This window comes from Chroicocephalus ridibundus, chromosome 1, assembly GCF_963924245.1.
Source record: "Chroicocephalus ridibundus chromosome 1, bChrRid1.1, whole genome shotgun sequence".
NCBI classification, from domain to species: Eukaryota; Metazoa; Chordata; class Aves; order Charadriiformes; family Laridae; genus Chroicocephalus; species Chroicocephalus ridibundus.
The window spans coordinates 9,252,099-9,275,499 of NC_086284.1; the positions used below are offsets into that span (position 1 = coordinate 9,252,099).

The 23,401-nt window shown below is 53.8% G+C and overlaps 1 protein-coding gene across 1 annotated transcript in view; it reads left to right on the forward strand.

Moving 5' to 3' along the window:
* The window catches only part of CHRDL2 (chordin like 2), a 32,815-nt gene extending 28,314 nt beyond the window's left edge, over positions 1–4,501 (forward strand). The window contains 2 exon segments of the mRNA XM_063325025.1: positions 1,746–1,838; positions 3,742–4,501. Coding sequence (XP_063181095.1) covers positions 1,746–1,838; positions 3,742–3,821 — 173 coding nt within the window. The 3' untranslated portion in view covers positions 3,822–4,501.
* Positions 4,502–23,401: the final 18,900 nt, after the last annotated feature.

Genomic DNA, 23,401 nt, shown 5'->3' on the forward strand with positions numbered 1-23,401 from the left:
TCTCTGGGCAACCTGGGCCAGTGTCTCACCACCCTCAGCATAAAATATTTCTTCCTAATATCTGCTCTGAATCTCCCCTCTTTCAGTTTAAAGACATTAACCCTTGTCCTATCGCCACAGGCCCTGCTAAAAATTCTGTCCCCATCTTTCTTATAAGCCCCCTTTAAAGCACCAAGAAGGGTGGCAAGTGCCCGACAGCCCCACCACCTCCCTCCATCTCATCCCAAACATTGCATAGAACGGTCCTGTCTGGTGGACAGGATCTGCTCACCGGGAAACGGCATCACCTTTTACCAGCTCCATCCCCTGTTGCCTCTCCGGCGGATGACAGGCTCAGCGGGCTATTCTTATCTGCGCCACCTCGTGCTCTCCTTGTGCGTGCTGGAGCATCGTCTGCATTCTTCCGCTGCTCCCCAGGTCCTGGCATCCGTCAGAAACGACCGTCCGTGGGGCCAAAGGTCTCAGCCAGCTCTCCGAGGGCTCTTGGGTGAACATTATCTAGGTCGGTTGATTAAAAGATGTTTATCTCTTGTAGCTCTTGTTTAAAATATCCTCTTGGTTACTAATGTACTGGAAAGTGCTTCATCAGCCACAGGGACTATAAGCACACCCTTCTGCTCCTTTCTAAGTATAGACCAGAAGGATTTATTGAACACTTGTGCCTTTCTTGCGTCATTAACAGTTTTATTATCTTCATCCCGTATCTTCTTTTGTTACTGGTAGGACTTCTTTTTCTGATCCACTTAAAGGACTTATTAATAGTCCAAATATCCACATATTTCTCCGGATGTCTTTGACTTCCTGTATTAATTTTCCACAGTCCATAACATCTCGTTTATATGGATTGCTAGCCGGTTCTCATTTGTTACATACTCTTTTTATGTGTAATTGCTGCTGGGAATCGGGGAAAGTCTCTTAACCAAATAAGGGGGACCACGTTGCCTCTCACGTCTGCCGGTAGCGAGAGGCTGGACGCACGAGGAGCCCGGGTGAGAGGTGGGGAAGGATGTGCCAGGCATACCTGTCTGGTTTGTCACGCTTCGCAGGCAAATATGAATATCGTAACCCCTAATCCTGCCGAAAGGTCGCTTCCGTTGCTAAATGCAGGTTCTGGTTTTCTTGGGTCAAATGTCTGAGTCAGGCACCTCCACTAACGGGACGGTGCTGGCACGGACAGAAATATCAATCTCTGCTGAGGTCATTCGTGGTTTTTTTCTGTCCTGGAGGAGGTTCAGGGCTGGGGGCAGAGAGATGGAAAACTTTGGTCTCCGGCTGCTTCCAGGAAAGGAAAACATCTGAGGATGGAGGGGCCTCTGCGGTCAGGGAAGGTAGATGGTCAAGAGCAAGAGAGAGAGAGAGAGGGGGAGCCCATTGGCGTCACCTTAATTTCTCTAATGGTTCTGGGGAGATGAGACCTCCTCCAGTGCGAGATGCTTTCCAGAGCAACGAAGTCTTATTATTCTTTCACCTGCTTTGTGGTGTTGTCCCTGCCGTGTTCTGATTTAACGAGCACTCACCGTTTTCAAACGAGATTTCTCCTAGTTCTTGGCCAGTCCTGGATTCACTCCCAAACTCCCACCAGGCTTTGGCAGCAGGTCCCGCACCGAACCAGGACCCCGGGGCATCCAGTGCAGCCTGTGTCTCTCTTCTGCATCTCAGGAGGGGACAGAGCGCTGTGCGTCCAAACCCCTCTGAGCCTTAAACCGAGCGTCGCAGAGCCTGATGCCCTGTGTTTCCCTCTGCAGGAATATTTCATCTGATACAGACCAAGAAGATCAGCAAACAAGAATTCAAGCAAGAAGCACAGAACTTCAGGCTGATCACCAGGACGAACGAAGGTAGGGAGAGAAAAGAAAGGAGAAAAAAAAAAATAAAAAAAAAATCCCATTTCCTTGCTCCTTTGTCAGACCCTGCCCCAAACAACCCCCGTGTTTTCCTGCCATTTCGCAAAGGCTGCCTAAATCCCGGCGCGGCGTGGAGAGCTGAGCCGTAGGGAGAAGCTTGTGCAAACACAGACGGGTCGGGGCTGACCTGTCTTCACACACCCATGCAACACTCCTGGTTAGCAGCCGCATTTTCACTTTATGGTATCGGAAAGGGCAGCCAGCTTTCTAAAAGTGGATGCGCGCTTGTGAAATCCAAAGGCTTTGTCTCTCCAAAGCCTGTAAAACTGTTTGATTTTTATATCTAATCCATCTGGCGTTACTGGGGAGGGGGTGGGGTGGGGGGGGGGAAGTGAAATGATGCAAGGGATTTGAAAAAAAGTATAAACTCTTGAAATATTTTTAAAAATCATTCTTAATGTTCTTGGATGTGCGTAAATGTTACAAAAAGCAGGAATGCCAGTGCACATGCCGAGAGTGCCTGTGCGGAGCGAAACTGCCGTGTTATTTCCCGCTGGCTGCCTCTTCGCCAGGGCTGGGTTAGAGTTTAATGGGTTAGGTTCGGATCGGAGCCATTCCCATATTGTCCAGCACCCGCAGGTCATGGGGTCAGCTGGGACCGATGCTGCTGCCCAGTGCATACCAGCACGCCCAGTGCCCTGGGGAGGGTGGAGAGTTGTTTTCACTTCCAGTCCCTTCGAGACAACATCTCTTGACCAAACCCTGGAGGGTTTTTCAAGTCCCTGCTCCCAGGTTAGCCTTCGCAACCTGATGGGGTCTCCGGTGTGTGCCCACTGCTTCTTGCCTCAGTTTCCCCTGACAAATAACCCTGTTGTGAAACCATCCCTCTGCCGTTGCCACAAGCTCTAGGAAAGCATTGGCCGGTGATTTCTTCACAACAGGAGATTAATTCAGCTAGAAAATATGCCCCCCCCCCCCCGGGGATGACGACATTAGGGCTGCATAATCCTTGCTGGGATTACAAGGGAAGCAACCACCTAGAGGGAAAGCACCTTCAGCCACCTCCTGCACCTCTGGGGATGCTGGTGTTTTGGGGGAGGAAGGAGAGGGATTGGGACACTTTGTGCGAGTTTTTGGGGTGTTTCCCAGCTCTCACCGATGCATTTGCTTTGCGGGGAGCCTGCAGCTCACTGGTGAAGTTGTGGGGGGATACAGGGGGGTTTCTCCTCCTTCTGCAGCAGGATCTTCCCCTGCATAGGTGGTCGCAAAGCCCTGCATGAAGAGCCAAGGCTGGGGTAGCAGCATAAAAATAAATATAAATGTGGGGGTCTTGAGCAACCCACCCCAAAGAAATGGGACTGAGAGAAGGGGGGAGAGAAGCCCATGAAATGCTTCTTCCCCCCGAGAGGCAGGGAGTCAGCCCCAATCCCAGACATGGCCCTGACCGCTCACGTTGAAGCATCGTTTGAGGAGGCAGAAGGAAGGATTTATCCCTGTTTCGGGCTGAGCTCCTTTTCTTTCAAGAGCATGCGAGTGGTTTCCAGGGAAAGCGTTGGAAATGTTGGACTTGATGATTTTAAAGGCCTCTTCCAACCAAAACGATTCTATGATTCTGATTCTATGCTGTCGATTGTGCTGTTAATTGCATTGCAGGAGGTATAAAGGGCCCCTTGACCTCAAATAATACAATTTTAATTGCAAGATGGCAAAGTCTAGGACCAGACTGTGGGGCCCCATCTGGCCTTGGCCAATGTTGTGGGTAGCCCTCTCTCCCCACCTCCCTCCCAGCGTGGTTCTTGTGGGTCCTCTCCCGTGCGGAGGGTGCTATGCGTGGGGTAAATTGTGTTTTCCTGCTCCAAGGGTTGTTACTAACGAGTGTCCATCTCTGCTCATCCAGGTCACTGGAACATCTTCCGAGCCCGGACGTCAGAGCTGAGGATGACAGAGAGCCCAGAGAAAGAAACAAAGAACTTGTAAAGAAAAACACTTTAATCTAGCTATTGATTTATCTACACACACACACACACACACACATACACATATATATGAAAAGAAAAAAAAAAAAGTTGCATTATTAAATAGACTGGCACAGCAATAAAGGGTAACACTAGTGTAAATTACAGAAACTCCAGCAAACGAACCAAATGGAACCGCATTGCAGCCACAGCCGTGGAGGTGCCTCTCTCCAGCCGGGGAGTGGAAGAGGCCGGCCGTCGTCTCCTGCCACCGGAGATGTCGAGTGTGCAGAGGGAGGAAGGCGAGACGGCGGAGATGCGAGACCTGGTGCGATGTGAAGACTGGGGATACGTTCCTGACACCCCGGGATTTCTGAAGAGCATCAGGAGCTAGCAGTAAAGCAGAACGTGACCATGCTTTTTACCAACCGCCGGCATAAGGATGACCTGCGAGGAGAGAAAAATCATCCTGATTTCTTTTCTTGAGAGCCCCAGTGATCTGCAAAAGGGTTTCTTTGGCTGAATATCCTCCAAAGGGCATTTCTTGAAAAATCTTGGGCTTTTTCTCCTCTGTTTCAGCTGGGAGGATTCTTTTCCCTTCTTTGCAGGTCACTTGAAGATGTAGTTTTTGGGAGGACCCACCTGCTGACAGGGTCTGAGACCCCGAACACTGCACTAAGGTCGCTACTAAGCATGTTATTATGCTATATATTTATATATATTCTACATAATATCTACTGGGCTGTATTCACAGGAGAGGCATCTCCCAAAGGGCAAACAGGACCATTTCTGCAGCGTGGGGAGGAGGGCTTGCAGCCAGCATCGCCCTCCCCCTGTCTGGAAATAGCTTTGGGGGATTTTCAGGTTGTTTTGGTACATGTATTTATCCCTGGTTTCTTGTTTTATTCTGTTTTGATAAATCTATTTATTTGGAGATCCAGATCTGTCTGATAAATCTGATTAAAGCGTCTTCTTGATTCAGCCTCCTCTGCTGGCTCTCCTTCCCCCATAGGGGGGCCCTGTTGCCCCTCCCCGCCTTCCCCCCCGCCATCCTGGTGGGGTCTGATCCCCTTCACTCACTCAGGCAGCATCCTAAGGGTTGGGATGCGGGATCAAGGCATGCAGAGAGCATCCCACGGATGCTTTGCTCATCATAAGGGGATCATCCCGCCCCACTCGCTTACGGTGCGCAGCCGGTTTGGGGCTGAAAACAGAGCTTTGGGGCACCAGGGTCAGGCGAAGGCTGGGGGCAAACCCGGGCCAGGAACCGGGAGGTCCTGGCGTGCTGGATGGGCGCCCAACAAGCTGCTAAGTGAGTGCAGGTGCTCTCTCTTGGACAGGCAACTGCTCACGTGGGGCTGTAAAGGGATCAATGCGAGCAGCTCCCACCCCGGGGACAGCCGTGCCTTCCCCTTCTCTCTTCGTTACGCTCCCAAAAAACCAGCGGTTGCTGCCGCGCGCTCAGGATGTGGATGGAAACCAGGTCTGTGCATGGCCAAAGGGCCGAGAAGCCAAAGAGCAAAGTGTCCACAGCTCCAGTGAACCCGCAGCAAGGAGCAACGGGGGATAATCGGAGCAGCCGGTCGGCAGCGACCCGGCACCGCTCACCGGAGCTGTGCGATGATCCAGGAGATGGGGCCGACGCGGTTAAATTTATTCAGGAAAAAATCCCAGTGATGTTTTTGGGCACTGGGAGGTGTCCCCTGTGGCGTGGGGCAAAGGGATGGGAGTGAAACCATCCTCTCGCCCCATGGCCGTATGCATGACCACAGCCGTGCCCCAGCGGGGAGGATGCTGCCAGTCCCCGGGCAGAGCCTGACCCCTCACTCCTCAGCCTAATTAACTCGCTCTTGCGTGCTCTAATTGAAGCAGAGCTGAGGCCCCATTTACGCTCGTTTACCAGAAGCGGCAGGCATTTGAAATGAAGCCGCCTGCTTGGGTTCCTAGGGATGGCCTGGAGAAAACCAGCGCAAACCCAGCACTGCCCAGCCCAGACTAGGTTTCCTGCAGGTATCTATAGATTACCGATCCCAGTATAGATTACTGGGCCCAGTATGGGTTATATTGAGCCCATATGAGTTATGCTGAGCCCGGAGATGGGCAGGAGACCTCTTGGGTGCAAATCAGCTGAGTGCTGTGCACACAGAGCTCCTCTACCATCTCCAGGAGGGTGGTGGATGGTGCCGGCTGCTCCACAGCCAGGAGAAACCCTTTGGTGAGCAGAGACAGAGGAACCTGCCTGGGTGAGGTCCCTGCCGTCCCTCACCGAGTAGTCTCTACCCAGAGCATGGGACATTATGTTTCTTCTAAAAAGCACTGCGTGTTTGGAGTAACCCCAGAGCTGCTGTGCTGTATCACCCTGGACACGTGGCTGAGCTTTGCCTTGGGCAGGGAGATTTGGAGATTAACAGCAATAAGCAAGAGAGAGATTCTTTGGAGAGAGATTTCATGGAGATGCGAGATGGAGATGGAGAAGCGGTCTCATCCCAAGGAGCTTCCCACCAAGAGGTGATGCTGCGGCCTGGTCCATTCCTGGGAAACACAGATGGCATTGCCCTGGTGCTCCGAGGTGGACTGGGTATGCTCTGCTCCTCCTGCTGCCATTGTCCTTGCACTGAAGTTGATCCTAGCACACAGGGTTTGGTGCTGAGCGTACCCACCATGAAAGGAAGATGTGGAAGTTTCCAAAGACGCCATTTGCATGATGTGACTGTCCCATCCTCCCATAACTTTCTTTATCTCCCAGAACCATTGCACCGCCGGGCCCTGGCTGCCTCCGAGCAACATCTCATCTTCTCCGGTGCCCGCTTCTCCCCCACCTCAGGCGTTACGCCACTGCCAGCTCTCTGTTGTTGTGAGTCAGGCTTTCTGCTGCCTTTTAGTTATCCCTTTACTGCAGCCCTGCTTTGGGACGCTGTCATAAAAGGCACCCCATAAATTTTATATTGAACAGTAAAACATTTTCACCTTGGCTGCTGCTCCCCCTCGCTCGCTGTGGCAGCACAGACCAAAGGGGCGAGCTCCAGGTAGGCAGGAGCCAAGTGCCACAGTTCGGCTGCCGGCTCCTGGCAGAGAAAAGGAGGACATCGCTGCTTTTTGCTGGTTTGGTTGGAGGAATAAGCCTTGCACTGGTCCTGGAGCAGCACTGGTGTCTGCTGTCAGAGGGACACGGCCACGGGTGGCACAGGACAGCTTGTCTCCACCCACGGAGACCCAAAAGCCTCCCCTCTGTTCTCTGCAGTGAGGCAGGAAGGGCTCTTACCCAGCTGAGGTGATCCCTGAGCCAACAGGGATTTGAGGAGTAGGCTCAGCTCTCCCTGCAGATGGCAGAGCTGCAACCATGGGTTTCTTAGGTGTGTTCCTCACCCTTCCCTATCCATCCTTCCCATCCATCCATTCATCCATCCATCCATCCTTCTCCATCCATCCTTTCCCTTCTCCAGCCATAAATTTTTTGGCCCTCTGGCTTTTCCTTCCCTGCAGTGGCATGGGAGGGAGAAGACATCACCCTCACCATGGTTTACCCTGAATGCTGGCCAGTGTCAAAGACCTTTATTTTTCCAAGGACTGTAAAAAACGATCCCAGAGGAGAGCTGGAGATGTGCCCAGGGGCCACGTGGGCTGGTGACCAACCTCTGCACGTAGCACTGCCCAGTGACATGTGGCCGAGGAGGAGCAGAGGGACTTGCTGTGGGGTTGGAGGGGGCTGTGAGCGGTGGGTAATCTGTAATCGTGTCAGTGATACACCAGACCCGGCCGTGCCAGGAGCATGCCCTAATGACCATGCCTCTCCACGGGGGACCTCTTAGAGGCTGCTTTACCCACAGGGGCATCTCTGGGGATTAACCCTTTTAATTGGATCAGCAGCCACAGATCAGAAGCCATTTCACGGTTGGTGGCATCGCCTCCCTCGCCCCGCTCCTCCTCCCGGTGTCCTTTTGCCTCTGCAGGAATCACGCCATTTCCACACGAGCCATGAAGCCGGGGCTGATTTTGGGGCAGAGCTGGCCCAGCGCCACGGGACCTCTCATCTCTTGTGACACTGAGCTTGGAGGGCAGGGATGGGCTTTCTAAGGAGGGTTTAACAGGGTGCTCCCAGGGTCTGTAGGGGACCTTCCCTGTGGACATGCCACACATCTCACGGCCACCTCTGCTTCAGCCCTGATCACGCGGGCACCCATCCCACCACAATTGGGGGACCATCAGGGACAGCATCCTTCCTGGCATGTGCAGGGCTGAGACCACCCTGCCCTGCCATTGCCCACCCAAGTGCCCATGACCCTGTCACTGATGGTTGCATTTGCTCCCCTTACCTTGAGCTCAGCACCTTCGTAGTCTTTCTTTACAGCTGGGCCGCCTTCCTTAGAGCTTCTGAACGAGGTCTGCAGCCCTGTCATTGTCCAGTTGTGCTCGTTGTGACTAACTTCTGAGCTGTTCAAGGGTTAGGAACAAAACCTTGCAATCCTGACTGTGCTTTCACATCTATGAGCAAGGAAAAACCTCAGCTTGTGGTTGCAGACATGATGCATGGTGAGGGAAAGATGAAGATGGAGCTCTCCAAGACCTCCCTGCACAACCCGGCCAAAGTCCCCCTGCTCTGGACTGCCTTCCCCACGTTCCTCTTGAATTAGCCACAGAGCATGAGAAGGAGTTTCAGTCAGCTTGGACCTTTTGCTGGTGTGGATAAAACCCGTGAGCAGAAAGCCAGCACCCGTTGGTGGCACCACCGAGCTGGAGGAGCAGCATGTGTCTTGATGCCATCACATAGAGGTTTCCCGATGTCTTGAGAGAAAAAAGACTCAGAGCAAACACTCAAACACTGCTTGTATGACACCAAAGGTTTTGGGTCTTCGGGTCTTCAAATGCCCTGTCCAAGAGAACTTGTCATGGACCCAGACACCATCCCTGGCCTGAGCCAGGAGGAGAGGGGAACATCAGCACACCCAGCCCTGAAAGGAGAAGGCTTCTTGCGTGAGGCCTGAGGTGGCATCGATGGGCTTTGCCACCCTGCCTGTATCTGCTTAGTCTCTGCCAGCATTTTGCATGTGGGTTAAACATGGCTAATTCTCGCCACCGCTGGGTAACGGCTCTGTTGAACTCTGTGGGCTCCTCGGGGTATTTGCAGGTGCATCCATGCAATTGGACCACAGCAGCATCTCTCCCATTGGAAGGGATTTGGGTCCATGGGACAACAGCAACACACAGGGGTGTTTAATGCAGCATCCCTGGCTGAGGCTGTTGTCCCCTCACCGCAGTCTCTTCTTGACCCTCAGGGAGAAGATGTTGTGATTGAATTGCATGCTGCCGCTGCTTCTGCAGGACCTGCATCTCCTGCCACGTCTTCTGCAAGACCTGTGTCTCCTGCTGCTTCTTCTGTGGGACCTGTATCTCCTGCCAGCCCTCCTGCGATCCTTCTCTCCTCTTGCTGCAATCTGTTTTGTGTGCAATAAGTGCATCAGATATCTCATGGCAGGTGCAACCTGTGTTGCGACACCTTAGGTCTCTGCAGAGAGCATTTGGGCACTGGGTCCAGTTTGGGTCCTCAGTACCAGGCAGGCAGTGCCAGGCTGGACCCAGTCCAGCTGGAAGGTACGCCAAAAAAGTTTTCCCCTTCAGGTTGATCAAACGCTGGAACAGGGACTGAGGGAAAGGGGGGGCATCTCCATCCTTGGAGAAACGCAGCCCTTGCCTGGACGCAACCCTGAGCAACCTGATGTAACTTCAAAGCTATCCCTGCTTGGAGCCGGAGGTTGGACCAGGGACCTCCTGGGGTCCCGTCCAACCTGAATTACCCCGTGGCTGTGTGCTCTGGGATGGATGGCAAGCCACCATCAGAAATCTTGGCTCTACCTCCGGGGTCTTAGGGTTTTTTTACGTCAGAGCCATGCTATTTCATGCTCTATTATCAGGTTAGTCAAAACACTTCTCTAAACTATATGTCTATATAATTGCCAGCTACACTCACTTCCTTGGCTCCTGCTGTTTTCCATTGCATCGGATTTGCAGTCATGCAAAATATCTGCTTTCACCTTAATCTGCATGAAGCCCCCCCCCTTCCCCGCAGGCAGCTCAGGAGCCAAGGGGAAGCCAATACCTCTCGGCTACATTCACTGGAGCCTTGTTCCCCACCGGACGAGACGGGAGAGAAGGGGCTGGTGACGTGCTCCACTCAATTTGGGGTGTCAGCATCATTAGGACTCTGCCATGGGGAAATTAAGTCACATACAAGAAGGTTTTGTTGGGTTTGGTGCTGCCCTGAAAGTCCTCTATGAAGCCCATGGCTCTGGAGATGGTTTGAATTTTTGACTCGTAGATGAAGCATCTCCCAATGAGTTGGGCTGTGTGTTCTCATACCAACTTCCCCCAGCCAAGGTGGGGGGTTTTCTCCCCAAAAAGGTGATATTTCTCTTAAAACGGTGCTTGCAGCTCTCCATAGAGACCCCTGTGCCGTGCCAGGCGAGCGTTTCCCCCGCATCCGCTCTGCACATCCCTTTCTTTGTCAGAGATGAGAAATGGAGAAACCAGAGGATCATCCGTGCTGTGCGTCTCACAGGCTGTTCTCGTGCCACCGTGGACCTGTCTCCTCTCCAGACTAAACAGTCCTAATATTTCCTGTCTCTTCTCACATAGAAATGTGTCTGTAATCACTCTTTTCCCCTGTTTCTGCACCTTTTTGGATGCCGGAGCAGCTCAGGATGTACCTAATCTGGCGGGTTGTCCAAGCTGCTGGGGAAACGAGATCGCATTTCCCCGCCTCCAGCTTTGTCAAAGCTTGACACCCCTAGAACTGTGAAACAAAAAAAAAAATCCCTGCGGAGGAAAGCTTTGCCAGCAAGTCAGGACTATCCGGACACTGGAAAAAACCCCTGGCTGCCTGGAAGACGGGTGCCGAGAGAGGGGTGATGAGAAAAACAGGGAAATCCTTGGAGACCGTGGCTGGCAGAGCTGGAGCCAAAGGACGGATGGGAGGTGGAGGAAACGTGACCAACGCGGCATGACCGCAGCCCCGGGGGGCCTTCTCCTCCGGTGTGATGCTTGGCCTCTCCGCCCTGTACGTGTTACGTGGCCATCCCCAAACGTGGGGTTTCCAAAGGGGAGTTAGGACAGACGGATGGTGCAAAGGAGCCCATGGAGCATCCCGCGGTGCTTGTGGTCCTCCTGCCCCATGGGATGCAGGAAAGCCTCCCACCCCACCTCTGGCTGCCTTCTCCAGTGCATGGGGATGGTGTTTCTTGCTTTCCTATTTTTTGCCCACGGAAGCACGCGGCCCCCGGTGGAGATCCCTGTTCGTACAGGGCTGGATAAATCCGAAGAAAGCTGCTTACAAGTCCTTCTCACCAGCATTGCCAAAAGACCATGATTCAGTGCTTTTTTTTGGGTAGAAATTAATTAGTTCAGGCCCATCACAATTATCTAACTCAATGAGCACAACAATAACCCACTGTTTAAAGGTTGTTCACGGCCATTTAGCACCATCTGGGTCGTCTGATCAGGGGCTTTGAAAACAGTTGAAAATGAAGTAAGAAGGATTACTTGGCCCGGACACCCCTTTTTGCCTCCCAGCTGCACAGACAATGAAAATAATCCCGATGGACTCATTAGACACAGGGAGAGGGAGCAAACATCACCCTGTATCTCGCTGTGCCCTTCTCAGCTGCGGGTCGGTGTCCCTGAGTGGGAAGGTGGTGGCCTTGGAAGGAGCAGGGGAGAAGAGCTTGGCCACACGTCCAAATGGCAGAGCTCTGCCCTGGACATGCTCCTCTTCAAGCTTTGGGGGTTGCGTTTGAGCTGTGAAGCTTGAGGCAGCCCCATGGAAAGGTTGGGGTTTGCAGAGGTCTCCGCTGCCGCTCAGAAGGACTTGGACTACTTTGGAGATTGGGCAGTTTCTTGCGGGTGCTGGAAGATGGATTTGAGGGTTTGCCAAGTTGGGTTTCCCCCAAGTTGGGAAGGCAGCGGGGAGCACTGCTGATTTTTAAGGACGAGTGGGTGCTTACCATGTCCAAAGCTGCCCTGAGAGGGGCTCGGAGCCTGCTGGAAATTCAGGACAGACTCGTGTAGAGTCCATCCCTGGGTGGCCACCTGAGAAATGAGACTTAATGCAAATTGTGTAAGTTCGGAGATGCCACATGTGGTAACCCATGTGCACCCTGCACGGCCTTCCCAGCAGCCAGCCTCCAGGTTCCATGGTCTCTCCAGTAGCTGCCTTGGACCTCCCAGTACCACCAGTTCCAATTCACCATCCCCAGTCTCTCCAGTACCTCTCCCAGACTGACAGCTTCTCCAGCACCTGGCTGTGACCTGCGGTGTGATTGCGTTGCTGGCACCCAGACCTCCAAACACACGTGCACACACAGCAGGGAGCCCCTCAACCAGGCAAAGAGGAGCTTAATGAGGAGATAGAGTCTAATTAATGAGACAAATTGCACTGACCGGGGACAAGCACAGTGTCCACTCACCTGCTTAGGCAGAACTGGCCCATTTATCCCCTTATCCCTCTCTTTTCACATGCTTTTTCCTCCCCAGACCCCCTTCATCCCTCCCTTTGCTCACCATCGGTCCATCCCCTCAACATTGTCTTCTGCAGTCCCCAAATGCTCTTCCCTTGGGGTCCCAGCACCTTTCCCCATCCTCATGCCTGGGCATGCGTCCCTTAGGGCCCATCAACCTCTTCCTACATCATGAGAGGAGCAGTGGTGGTACCATGGGCTTCTGCGTCCACATCACCACCACCTCACACCAGCCACGTGAGATGCATTGTCCCCCATCTCCCCCAGGCCGGGTTGGGGTCTGGGTGTGGATGGAGTCTTGGGTAGGAACAATATATGGATTTACAGCCCTGGTTTTCCTGCAATCACCACTGTGCAACACCCTCACTGTGCCCACGGGAGCTGGGTGTCTGGCCACGCCTGCTAGAGGTTGTGCTAAGCATGGACACCACCATGTCTTCTGCAGAGAGGGCACCCAGCTTCCTAGACCCTGATGTAGCCACAGGAGCACTGATATAAGATTTATCTTCCTCCATAGGGCACTATTGTGGCCATCACAGCTTGCACCAGGAGCTTTGCCAACTGGATGCGTCAACCTCCTCTCGTCAACGGGGCAATTGCTTGCATGACCGGATGGCAGAAGAACTTGTGCTCAGATCTGATCATACACACATACATCTCCTCTGGATTGAGCGGACATCCCTGAAATGTGGTTGTGTGACAGATTTTTGGTCTGGAGGCCCAGAGGGGTGGATTTTGGGTGGTCAGAAGAAGACGACTAACCTCTTCTCTTCCCTGGGAAGGTGCAGGTCCCAGCTGAGATGGGGTGGTGAGGTTCAACCTGTGGTTTGGAACAGGAACCATGGCTTCTTGTGGTGGTCAAGAACATAGATATGAATTCAAAAAGGGACAGAGACAAAGTGATGGAAGAAGCTGTTGTGAAATATGGCCACCCAGTGGCATGAACACCACCCTTGCAGCACCACTTCTCCCTGGGGATCACCGGGGGAAGCCAGTGTGACCAGCCTGGCAGGAGACATGGCATTTGGGCATGCTTTTTGGCAGGATGACCCCACTCATGGTGTCCCAGTCCACTTGGTGAGGCAGGGGACCCATGCGTCAAGGGTCTTCCCAGGTCCTGAGCAGCAGGGCAAATGCTGCAGTGTGTGTTGGACACTAGTTCGTGGTACAGCTGTCCTGACGACTTCCTTTCCCCACAGCACTGCATCTCACTAGCCTCATCCAGCATCCTTGGGATGAGCTTGTTCTCCTCCCCAGGGAGATGAACGACATCGCTGCCAACTCCTTGTCCCTCTTGCACCATCCTGGAGCTGCCCTGCAGCACAAGAGAGCGCTTCTCCTCCTGTGGGGTGGAAAAAATTGTCTTTTAAGAGGGTGGCCATGCTAAGGACACATGGGTGAGTGATCCATGTTGGTAGGAATCCTGCTCTCCTCAGGAGGGGGTACATCCACCTCTGAAATGGTGTCTGTGATCCCTGATTGCCACAGAAAGCAAGATGTTTTGTGGTGTTTGTGCTCAGCAGTGGTTCTCCTCGGGACCGCTAGGGGTTGGAGCAGGCTGTGGTCTTGGCATGGGGTTCCCACCAAGCAGCACAATAGCTGCTGAGGACTGGGTGGGAGATGTGTTTCATCAGTTGGTCCTGTTGCTGTGACCCCATGCATCTTTCATTTTTGCATGGCATGAAGACCCACATTTTAGGAAGGATCCAGTCCGGTTGCCCTCCAGGACTTGGTCCTGCTTGGAGAAAACTGGACATGTCACCATGGGCTTGCGTACTGTCTCGTCAGTAGGAATCAGTGGGATCCCAGCCCCAACTGCAAGCCCAGCTTTCGTCCCAGGGGAGGAAAGTCCTGAGAGCCCACTCCCATGGTTGGGAGCTCTTTCTTGCCTGTCTCCACATCTCTCCCTCACTGGGTCGCACAACCACTGGCTGCTGGAGGCCCAGGGTGGTTATTCCCCCAGCGATGGCTGTGGTGAGATGGGTGGGGGATGTGGAAAGGGCTAAACTCCAGGACAATCTCAGCAACCAGTCCTCCGACCTCCAGGCCCTTGTGCAAACAAAGGGAACCACACGATACTAAACCCCCAGATCCAGAGTGGGATGGACAAGCAGGTCTCCAAGAAACCTATCTAGATGGGAAATGTGGGCAAGCGTCCCCTACTGGTGTCCCCTACCGCCAAGACCTACAATGTCAGTGTCCACCCAAACAGGCCAAATTTACATCTTCTTTATTTTTCCTGCCTGTCTCTATGGCTGTTTTTTTCTTGGTTACGAGTGCTCCAGGCCACAGTTTGCACAGGAAAATGGGGTAAAACAGAGATTTGCTCCCCGGTGGGCTACCCGAGACAGCGGTTTGCAAGCGGGGTTTGGCAGGGGGCTGCAGAGGGACCTGCTGAGGTTCCTCCAAACCCCGTCAGGCTTCCGGCTCCCGTTCCATGGCAGGAGGATCAGCACTAAATAATGAACGGAAACATTGATCCCCTTCCAGGCTGCTTTTAGCACGTCCCGAGAAGTTACGCAGACACCAGTGTGGGCTCCTGCTCCTCGGCGGAGTGAGGGAATCTGGAGCCTACTGACGTTACAGCCCAGACGTGACACAGAGAACTGCACGTTGTCCTTCCCTCGATGACCTTCCTTGGAAGTCAGGAAGACCCAGTTGCACAACGGGCAAAGGCTTTCAATACGTGATGATAGCTGCTTCAATACGTGACGCAGCTATTGGCGGTTGCTACCTGGGCCAAGAGGTTTCCAGCGGAGGACAGCAAGTTGCTTTGCTGACTTCCCGAGATGGATTATTGGCATTTGAAGCTGAATCTGAAGCACCAAAACCAACAGAAAAGGTCGGTTAGAGGTGGATATAATTTGGCCCTTCACCTAAACGACCCCCAGCCTGTGAAAGATACCCAAAATAACTAGAACGAACTCTACAGACAGTGTTGATCTGCTAATAAATAAGAGATTGTATGATTGACTTTGGATTTCCAGATCAGCCTCGTCAACCACTGGCCGAAGGTGACCAGACTCTCCAAAGGCATTCAGGTGCCTCTTGCCCTTGAACTTGTCCTGCAGATCTGAGCAGCTTCGGTTAAAATCAAGGCACGCTGGAATCAGAGTTTTGTCCTTCACATTGGCATGGCCAAGGTTTAACCCTACGCATCCAAAAGGATTTTGAAGGAGGTTTTGCCTTTCAAATGGCAATTTAACCCTTTCTAGCTGGTCATTGCCTTGGAGGAATCATTTTCCCATGACCCAAAACTTGAGTTTTACCTCTCTTGGCTGGGCAGCTTGTGCACCGGTTGGGATTGGGATGTCTGGGTTGAATTGGCTGCTGGCTAGCTTCCAAGGGGCTCGGTGCCTTTTGGGGTCACGTTGCAGGTCCTAGGAGAAGACAGATGATGACCTGCACATGGAGAAGTGGCGCGAGCTGGGATTTGCAGCCATAGTTCGGTTGTAGCTCATTGCTCTTTCTTTTGGTGAGACCAGACATAAAGTAGCCCGATCTCTGCATGGGGCAACAAAACAAGCCTTTGGTGATGCTCTTACCAGCTCTGGGGTCCCAGTTCCCGGTGGGGATGGTCCCTTATCCCCCCGTGAGGTTTTGCACCCCCGGGGAGCAGCCGTGCTCCCCACACCTGGTCTGGGGAAGAGGGATAACGTCATCCGCAGCTCCTTGGCACAAAAGCAATCGCAAAATACCAGCCAGAAGAGAGGCCAGCTGGGGGAAAACTCATGGGTGAGCCCAGCGCCAAGTCTCCCAGCCGGGAATTGGTGGGGAGGGCTCAGACTCCGCTTCTCACAGAGCCTACGGTTTTACTCCTTTTACACCAAGGCAAAGGGAGGGAGGAGGCATCTCTTGCAACCAGAAAAAAAAAAATCCTGGGGGTTTTGTTCTTCAAACATCCTGGTTTGGGATGGTGCAGTGGGGTATGTCAGCGGGAGATTTTTTTTTGGAAATGACATGCCAGTGTTCCCACGGGATGGAATCAGCAGGTCCTTGGGTGCCCTGTGCATTTGTGCATATTCCTCTCCCGTGTCATCTTCCCCTCCTTTCTACAATTTGGGGTTTTTTATACATCTTAGAGCTTTTTCAGAGGCCCAACAGAGCGTTGCGATGGTTCACAAAGCTCTCTAGGCTTTGACATGGGCTCCAGCCCTTGCTTCGATGCCAGCAGGACAGACTCTACTCCCCTTTCCAGCCCATGGCCCCTGCTGGGAGAGGTGGGATCTTGGAGAGCAGATACTGCTACTTGGTTTTGGGTTTTTTCCCAAGTTTTGAAGTTGCCAAGCACTGGCTCTGCCATTGCTTAGCCTGCTGGAGGAGACCACGCAGACAACTCCCCAGGCATCCTTGTCTCCTCAAATTGAGGAAAATCACCAGAAATAGGGTGAGTAAGAGATGACCCTTCCTTGGGGTGCCCCCACCCTGGTTCCTGGCAGGACATGGGTCGGGGCTTGGAGGTGGATGTCACATCCCAAAGCACCGTGGCTCAATAGCCATCAGCAGCTCCGCGTACCCACCTGGGCCCTATTTGAACCCACCCATAATTTCGGCCTCCACAAAGTCTTGCAGAAGATTTTAATGCACTGCAGGAAAACTTTTGGCCCCTGATTACTCCTGATTTGCACCCAAGCAGGTGAGACACCCCCCCCCAAAGCTCCCAGGGGGTAAGAGCACTTGGCGATTTTGTTAGAAATGCTTGGGGATTTTTACTATGTTTCTGAGTTTCCACCTCAGGGAGCATTCAGAGGCTTTCTCCAGCCCGGTGGGGTGTCATGGTGGGGTGTCCAACCAACCCGGGAGACCAAAATGCTGCTTTCCACACCACAGGAACAGGATTTCTTCGCTTCAGCACTCAGCTCTGACCCAGGATCCATCCAGCCCTGGCATGACAAAACCTTTTCCAGGGTTAGCGCAGCCTTATAAACCAAACTGGTGACACTGGCATGGGACAGTCTCAGGTGGACCATCCCTGGACCATGGTGGGCAGCACTACAGAGCCAGCAGGAGTGGGCACGTCTCCTCCTTTGGAGGCGGCAAGGAGTTATGTCTCCCCAGACACAGGAATCAACACCCCTTTTCTGCTCCACCCCTGGGCAGGGCAGAGGGTTTGCATCTGGGGCCGAAGCACTGAAGATCCCACTCCTGCCACCACCGATTTATCCCAGCTGGGGAATGTCACCTGCAGGTGAAGGGTGGGGACAGCCAGGGTGGATCGTGACCAACCTGACCTCCAGCTGCCAGGTGAGCCAGGGATGGGATACACTGGGATTTTAGCAAAGCTTTTTGACAACATCTCCACTAGCATCCTCATGGCCAAAATTGGGACGATATGGGGTGATAGGGACACCCCTATGGCAGGTATCCCTGGGATATAAGGATGGGAGCGGGTAAGGATGGCTGAGGGTGATGTTGTTGAGCTCCTTTACAGTACGTCTGCTAGCTCAGCCAGGTCCCATCGCACCCAAATTTACTCCTAAAGTCCTTTCAGACAGGAGGAATGGCAGAAATCCATCATTATAAGAATAATCATATTATTTGAATATTATTACTTTTAAAATGTGCAGTGGGGATGGCCGCCTTAGCAGAAGACATCGTGGTGGTGGGTGAGCAGGACCTGAAGCAGGAGCAGCAATGGAGGAGGAGGAGAAGGATGATGAGGAAAAGTAGATGGAGGAGGACAGTGAGGTCTGATCTTGGATAAACAGGTCCAAAGTCTTCAGACCCCCAATTTAGCAGGCTGGGTGACCCCTTGTTTACCAGGTGCCGTGGTTGTTATGTGGTGATGTGCCGTGCCAGGGGACGTCAGTGAGTGTCACTGGGGGCTGTGTGCTGGGTCCGGCCCCCAGCCCCATGGAAACAACTCCCAAAACCCTGCAAACAGCACCCGCAACACGGCGGGGAGGTGGGAAGATTTAATTCCCTGGGGTTGGGATGCTGTGTCCTGACCCTCCCAGCTCCGTCGCACCCCAGGGTCCCGCAGCGGGTGCAGCATCCCTTTTTGACCCTGTAGTTTGTACAGGGTGGCTCGGCCATGGGTGGCCTGGGGATGGAGAAGCGGCCATTGGGGACTGTGGCTGGGATGCAGGGGGGTGAGATCCCCGATTTGGAGGGGCCAGGTGTCCCCGTTAATTCCTCCATCTGCCTCCCTGAGTGGCTCTGCCCACACTGGGGTGTTTCAAGGGCCATGGATGGGCCTTGGTATGGGGCTGGGGCTCAGCCCCAGGGACACGCTCGTGGACATCCTGTGCACCACAGGGGACCTGGGAAGAGCAGGGAGGTCCTTCGGGTGCCTGGGACCCCTCAGCTGGTCCCTGTGCCCTCCCAGCAGATGTGAGTCTCCAAACTGGGGGGACCAGTCCCCACAAGCATCCCTGTCACTGGGGGTGACACGATGGTCCATCAGCAGCCGGCACTGAGCTCTGCCATCCCCGGTCCCGAGCATCCCTGGCCTCAAGCATCCCCTTCTGGATGCAGGGCAGGATGATACCCTTGTGCCAACCCCCCCCCCAAAGCCACCCCCTGGCCGTGGGGCTGACCGGTCCCCCACGCCAGGGTGCCCCCAAGCAGCCTGCACCCCCTCTCCGAGCAGGGCCGGTAGCCGGGAACCTGCCCTGGGACCAGAAGCCCATTTCATACGGCCGGGGAATATAATAAAATTAAAGCTCATTAAGCACTTAGAGAAGGGTTTGCATTGAGGGGGTGCGGGCGGGGGGGCCGGGGGGGGCCGTGCATCTCAATACTGGGTTATTTAGAAGGGAGAATTTAATAACAGGGGGGTTGGTTTTTATGGCAATAGATTTATTCCACCTGGGCTAAGAAATACATTCCACATCTGCCGAGCCGTGTAACCAGACTCTAATTAAAATCGTATGCCAAGCGAGGGCCTGGCTGTAAAACACAAAGCTGGCTTTTAGAGCGGCTGGGAACCGCGGCTCGCGCCGAGCCTCGGGCCCCGGGCCAGGCGGCGGCCGTGGGGCGGCGGAGGCAGGCGGCGGTGGCCAGCGGCGGTGGCCGGCAGAACGGGTATGGGGCTGGCGAGGCGGCTTTTTGGCTGCTGGTTTTCCCCATGGTGGGGCTGGAGGGGTGCGTGGTGTCTCTGTGTGTGCAGGGACCTTGGACAAAGTGGCATCTGTGTCCATGTAGTGTCCCTGGGGACAAGGTGATGTCCCTGTGCATGTAGTGACCTTGGGGACAAGATGACACCTGTGTGTGTGCTGGGACCCTGGGACAAGGTGACACCTGTGGGCATGTAGTGACCTTGGCACAAGGTAATGTCCATGTGTGTGCAGGGACCTTGGGACAAGGTGACACCTGTGGGCATGTGTGTGCGCAGGGGAGGTGATGTCCATGTGTACGTAGTGACCACAGGGACAAGGTGACACCCATGTGTGTGCAGGGACCCTGGGACAAGGTGACACCTGTGGGCAGGTAGTGACCATTGGGACAAGGTGGTGTCCACGTGTGTGCAGGGAACTTGGGACAAGGTGATGTCCATGAGTATGTAGTGACCTTGGGGACAGGGCTATGTCCCTGTGTGCAGGGACCCTGGGGACAAGGTGATGTTCATGTGTATGTAATGACCTTGGGGACAAGGTGATGTCCATGTGTATGGAGTGGCCTTGGGGACAAGGTGACGTCCATGTGTGTGCAGGGCTCCTGGAAGAAGATGACACCCATGAGTGTGCACAGTGATTGTGAGGACGGGTTGACATCAGTGTGCATGGTGACAGTGACACGTGTGTATGTGGTGACGATGGGATGGGCCAAAGTCCATGTGTGCATCGTGGCCACGGGGACAGGGTGCTCTTATGCCTACGTGGTGATATGGGGACAGGGTGATGTCCACCTATGTGCAGTGACCATGGGGACAGGGTGACATCTGTGCATCTGTAGTGACCATGGGATGGGGTGATGTCCATGCACCAGTGACACGGGGACAGGGTGACATCCATGTGTAAGTTGTGCCCAAGGGGTCTGTGTGTGACACCCACGCATCTGTAGTGACCGTGGGATGGATGATGCCCACGTGCATGCAGTGCCATGGGGACAGGGTGACACCCATGCATCCATGGATGGGGGTGACATCCCTGCGTGTCCGCAGTGACACTGGGGAGAGGGTGACATCCATGTGTCCATCGTGACCATGAGGATAGGGTGACATTTATGCTCATAGCACCGTGGGGATGAGGGGACATCCATGCATCTGCAATGACCATGGGATGGTGTAACGTCCATGCACAAGTGACATGGGGACAGGGTGATGTCCATGTGTATGTTGTGACCAAGGGGTCTGTGTGCACAGCGATGGTGACACCCACGCATCTGTAGTGACCGTGGGGTGGATGACGCCCATGCGCAGGCAGTGACATCCCTGCATCCATGGATGGGGGTGTCATCCCTCTGTGTCTGCAGTGACAACAGGGAGAGGGTGACATCCACGTGTCCAGAGACCAGGAGGATAGGGTGACATTTATGCTCATAGCACCGTGGGGACGGGGTGACATCCATGCATCTGTAGCGACCATGGGATGGAGTGATTTCCATGCCCAAGTGACATGGGGACAAGGTGATGATGCCCATGTGTTCATTGTGACCAAGGGGTCTGTGTGTGTGTGTGTGCCCAGCCATGGTGACACCCACACATCTGTAGTGACCGTGGGGTGGATGATGCCCACACGCACGCAGTGCCATGGGGACAGGGTGACATCCATGGATGGGGGTGACATCCACGTCCATGCAGCGGCCCGTTACCGGGGCTGAAAGGCTGCCCTGTGCGCCCCATGGCAGGACACCCGCGCTGTGATTTTTACGGTCCCGCGAAGTCAAGCCTAATATTTACCGAACAAACAGTGGTTCTGTCTCGGGTTTAATAGCCCGCTCCTCCAGACAGCGGCAAAAAGCGCCAGTTCTGACGGAGAAACTAATGAGACCTTCGAAATAGTTTGTACGGGAGTAGTGAAGAAATAAAAAAAAAAAAAAAAACCCAAAAAAACACACAACCCAACGCACTCGATGCCAAGGAAAATACACTTACCTAGTAAAGCATGAGTAATAAGTGGCACTTTTTACAGTGTGAAGATATAACTTTTCATGAAAATACCAAATAAGGCTCCGTGTGAAAGGTGGACGGCCTTTCTATTGATTTTTTTTTCTTCTTCTTCTTCTTCTCTTTTTTTTCCCCCCTTTCTTTTTGTTCTCAAGACGCACGTGCGTTTTCCCCAGCGCCCGTTTTGCAGGAGCCTGTTTACGGCGCTGGGTTCCCACCACCCCCGGCGCAGCCCAGCTCGGGTTCCTTTGCCGTAAGATGAAATAAGAAGGGAATGGAAAAACAGGAGCTGCTATTCTGCGAGACTTTCTATTTTTAAAAGGTTAAAAATAGCTATTTTCAGACACCAGCCCAGGAAGCGCTGGGGTGAAGCGACGCGGCGGGACGTGAGGAGTAAACAAGCGCCGGGACGTGCCGGGCGGCGCGGAAGCCGCAGCTCCGAGGATGCTCGTGGGGGACGGGGACATCATGGGCCACCACGAGCCATGAATGTGTCCGCAAGGAGCTGCGGGGCTCAGCGCCAGTGGGGCTGCGCAGCCCCAAGGGAGGATGCTCAGCACCAAGATGGGACGCTCTTCCTCAAGGGAAGGTTCTCGGCATCAAAGGAGATGCTCAGCACCAAGGTTGGGTGATGGTGGTGCCCTGAAGAAGGGTGCTCAGCACCCAGGGGGATGCTCTGCACCCAGGGCGGTGCTCAGCCCTCATGGAGGATGCTCAGCATCGAGAAAGGTTGCTCGGCCCCGAGGAAGGATGCTCACACCCAAGGGGGATGCTCAGCACCCAGGGGGGAGATGCTCAGCCCCAAGGGCCCCAGGGTGCTCAGCACCGAGGTTGGGGGACGCTCAGATCCCATGGGGGTGTTCAGCATCCAGGAAGAATGGCTTATCGTGCCCAGCATCGTGGTCCTGGCGCCCTCGTGGCTCAGCGAGTGGGATGGGATGCTCGGCTATTGCATGTGGTACCCACCACGGGAATCATAGAATGGTCCAGGTCGGAAGGGACCTTTCAGATCATTGAGTCCAACCATCAACCCAACACTGACAAAAACCACCACTACCCCATGTCCCTCAGCACCACGTCTGCCCAGCTTTTAAATCCCTCCAGGGATGGCGATTCCACCACTTCCCTGGGAAGAGGATGTGGAAAAAACATCTCCAAAAGCCCACAGCTGCTTTTTCTCCTTGCATTTTGCAGCTTTGCTCCCCTCTCCTCTCTACTAACTTGAAGGCCCACTCTGTTAGTGGCTGTGGCCTTGTGCTCACCCCATTTGCTATGTTTTTTCTGTTGCAGACATCTAACGTGCCACACCGCAGCCAAAAGGAGTCGATATTTCAGCGAACATCCCATAGAGAAGATCCCCACCTGGAAGAACACCACATAGGGGTTTAAATACCGTGATTTTGCACAGCTGCCAGTTTAATTTCCAGACTTTTAGATGCTGGATGGGACCCCTCGAGGTCTCCGGTCCAAGCTCCAAAGCATGGTCAGCTTTGATGTGAGATCCAGCTCCAAAATTGGAGCAGGGGCTCAGGGTTCTCACAGGGGAGTTGTCCTGGTGTGCTGCTGCTTTCCAAACCGGGAGCTTTTGGGATGCTCCAGGCAGCTTCCAGGTGGCGAATGCCCTCCTCCATGCCCTGCAGAAAATGTGGTTTAAAAGGAGAAGCCTCTTAAAAAAAAATAAATCAAATAATGAATTAAGACACGCAATCTGCACAGTTCCTGGTAAGACATGTGTTGAAAACATCAAATAATGGCACCAGGAACCCTGGAAGTTCTGCGAAAACTCAGCATCTCTGGTGCCTTGCAGCCAGGGGACGTGAACACAGGGAGAGTCATAGCATCACAGAAGGGTTTGAGTTGGAAGGGACCTTAAAGATCATCTCATTCCACCCCCCTGCCCTGGGCAGGGACACCTCCCACCAGCCCAGCTTGCTCCAAGCCCCGTCCAACCTGGCCTTGAACCCCTCCAGGGATGGGGCAGCCACAGCTTCTCTGGGCAACCTGGGCCAGGGGCTCACCACCCTCACAGCCAAGAATTTCTGCCCG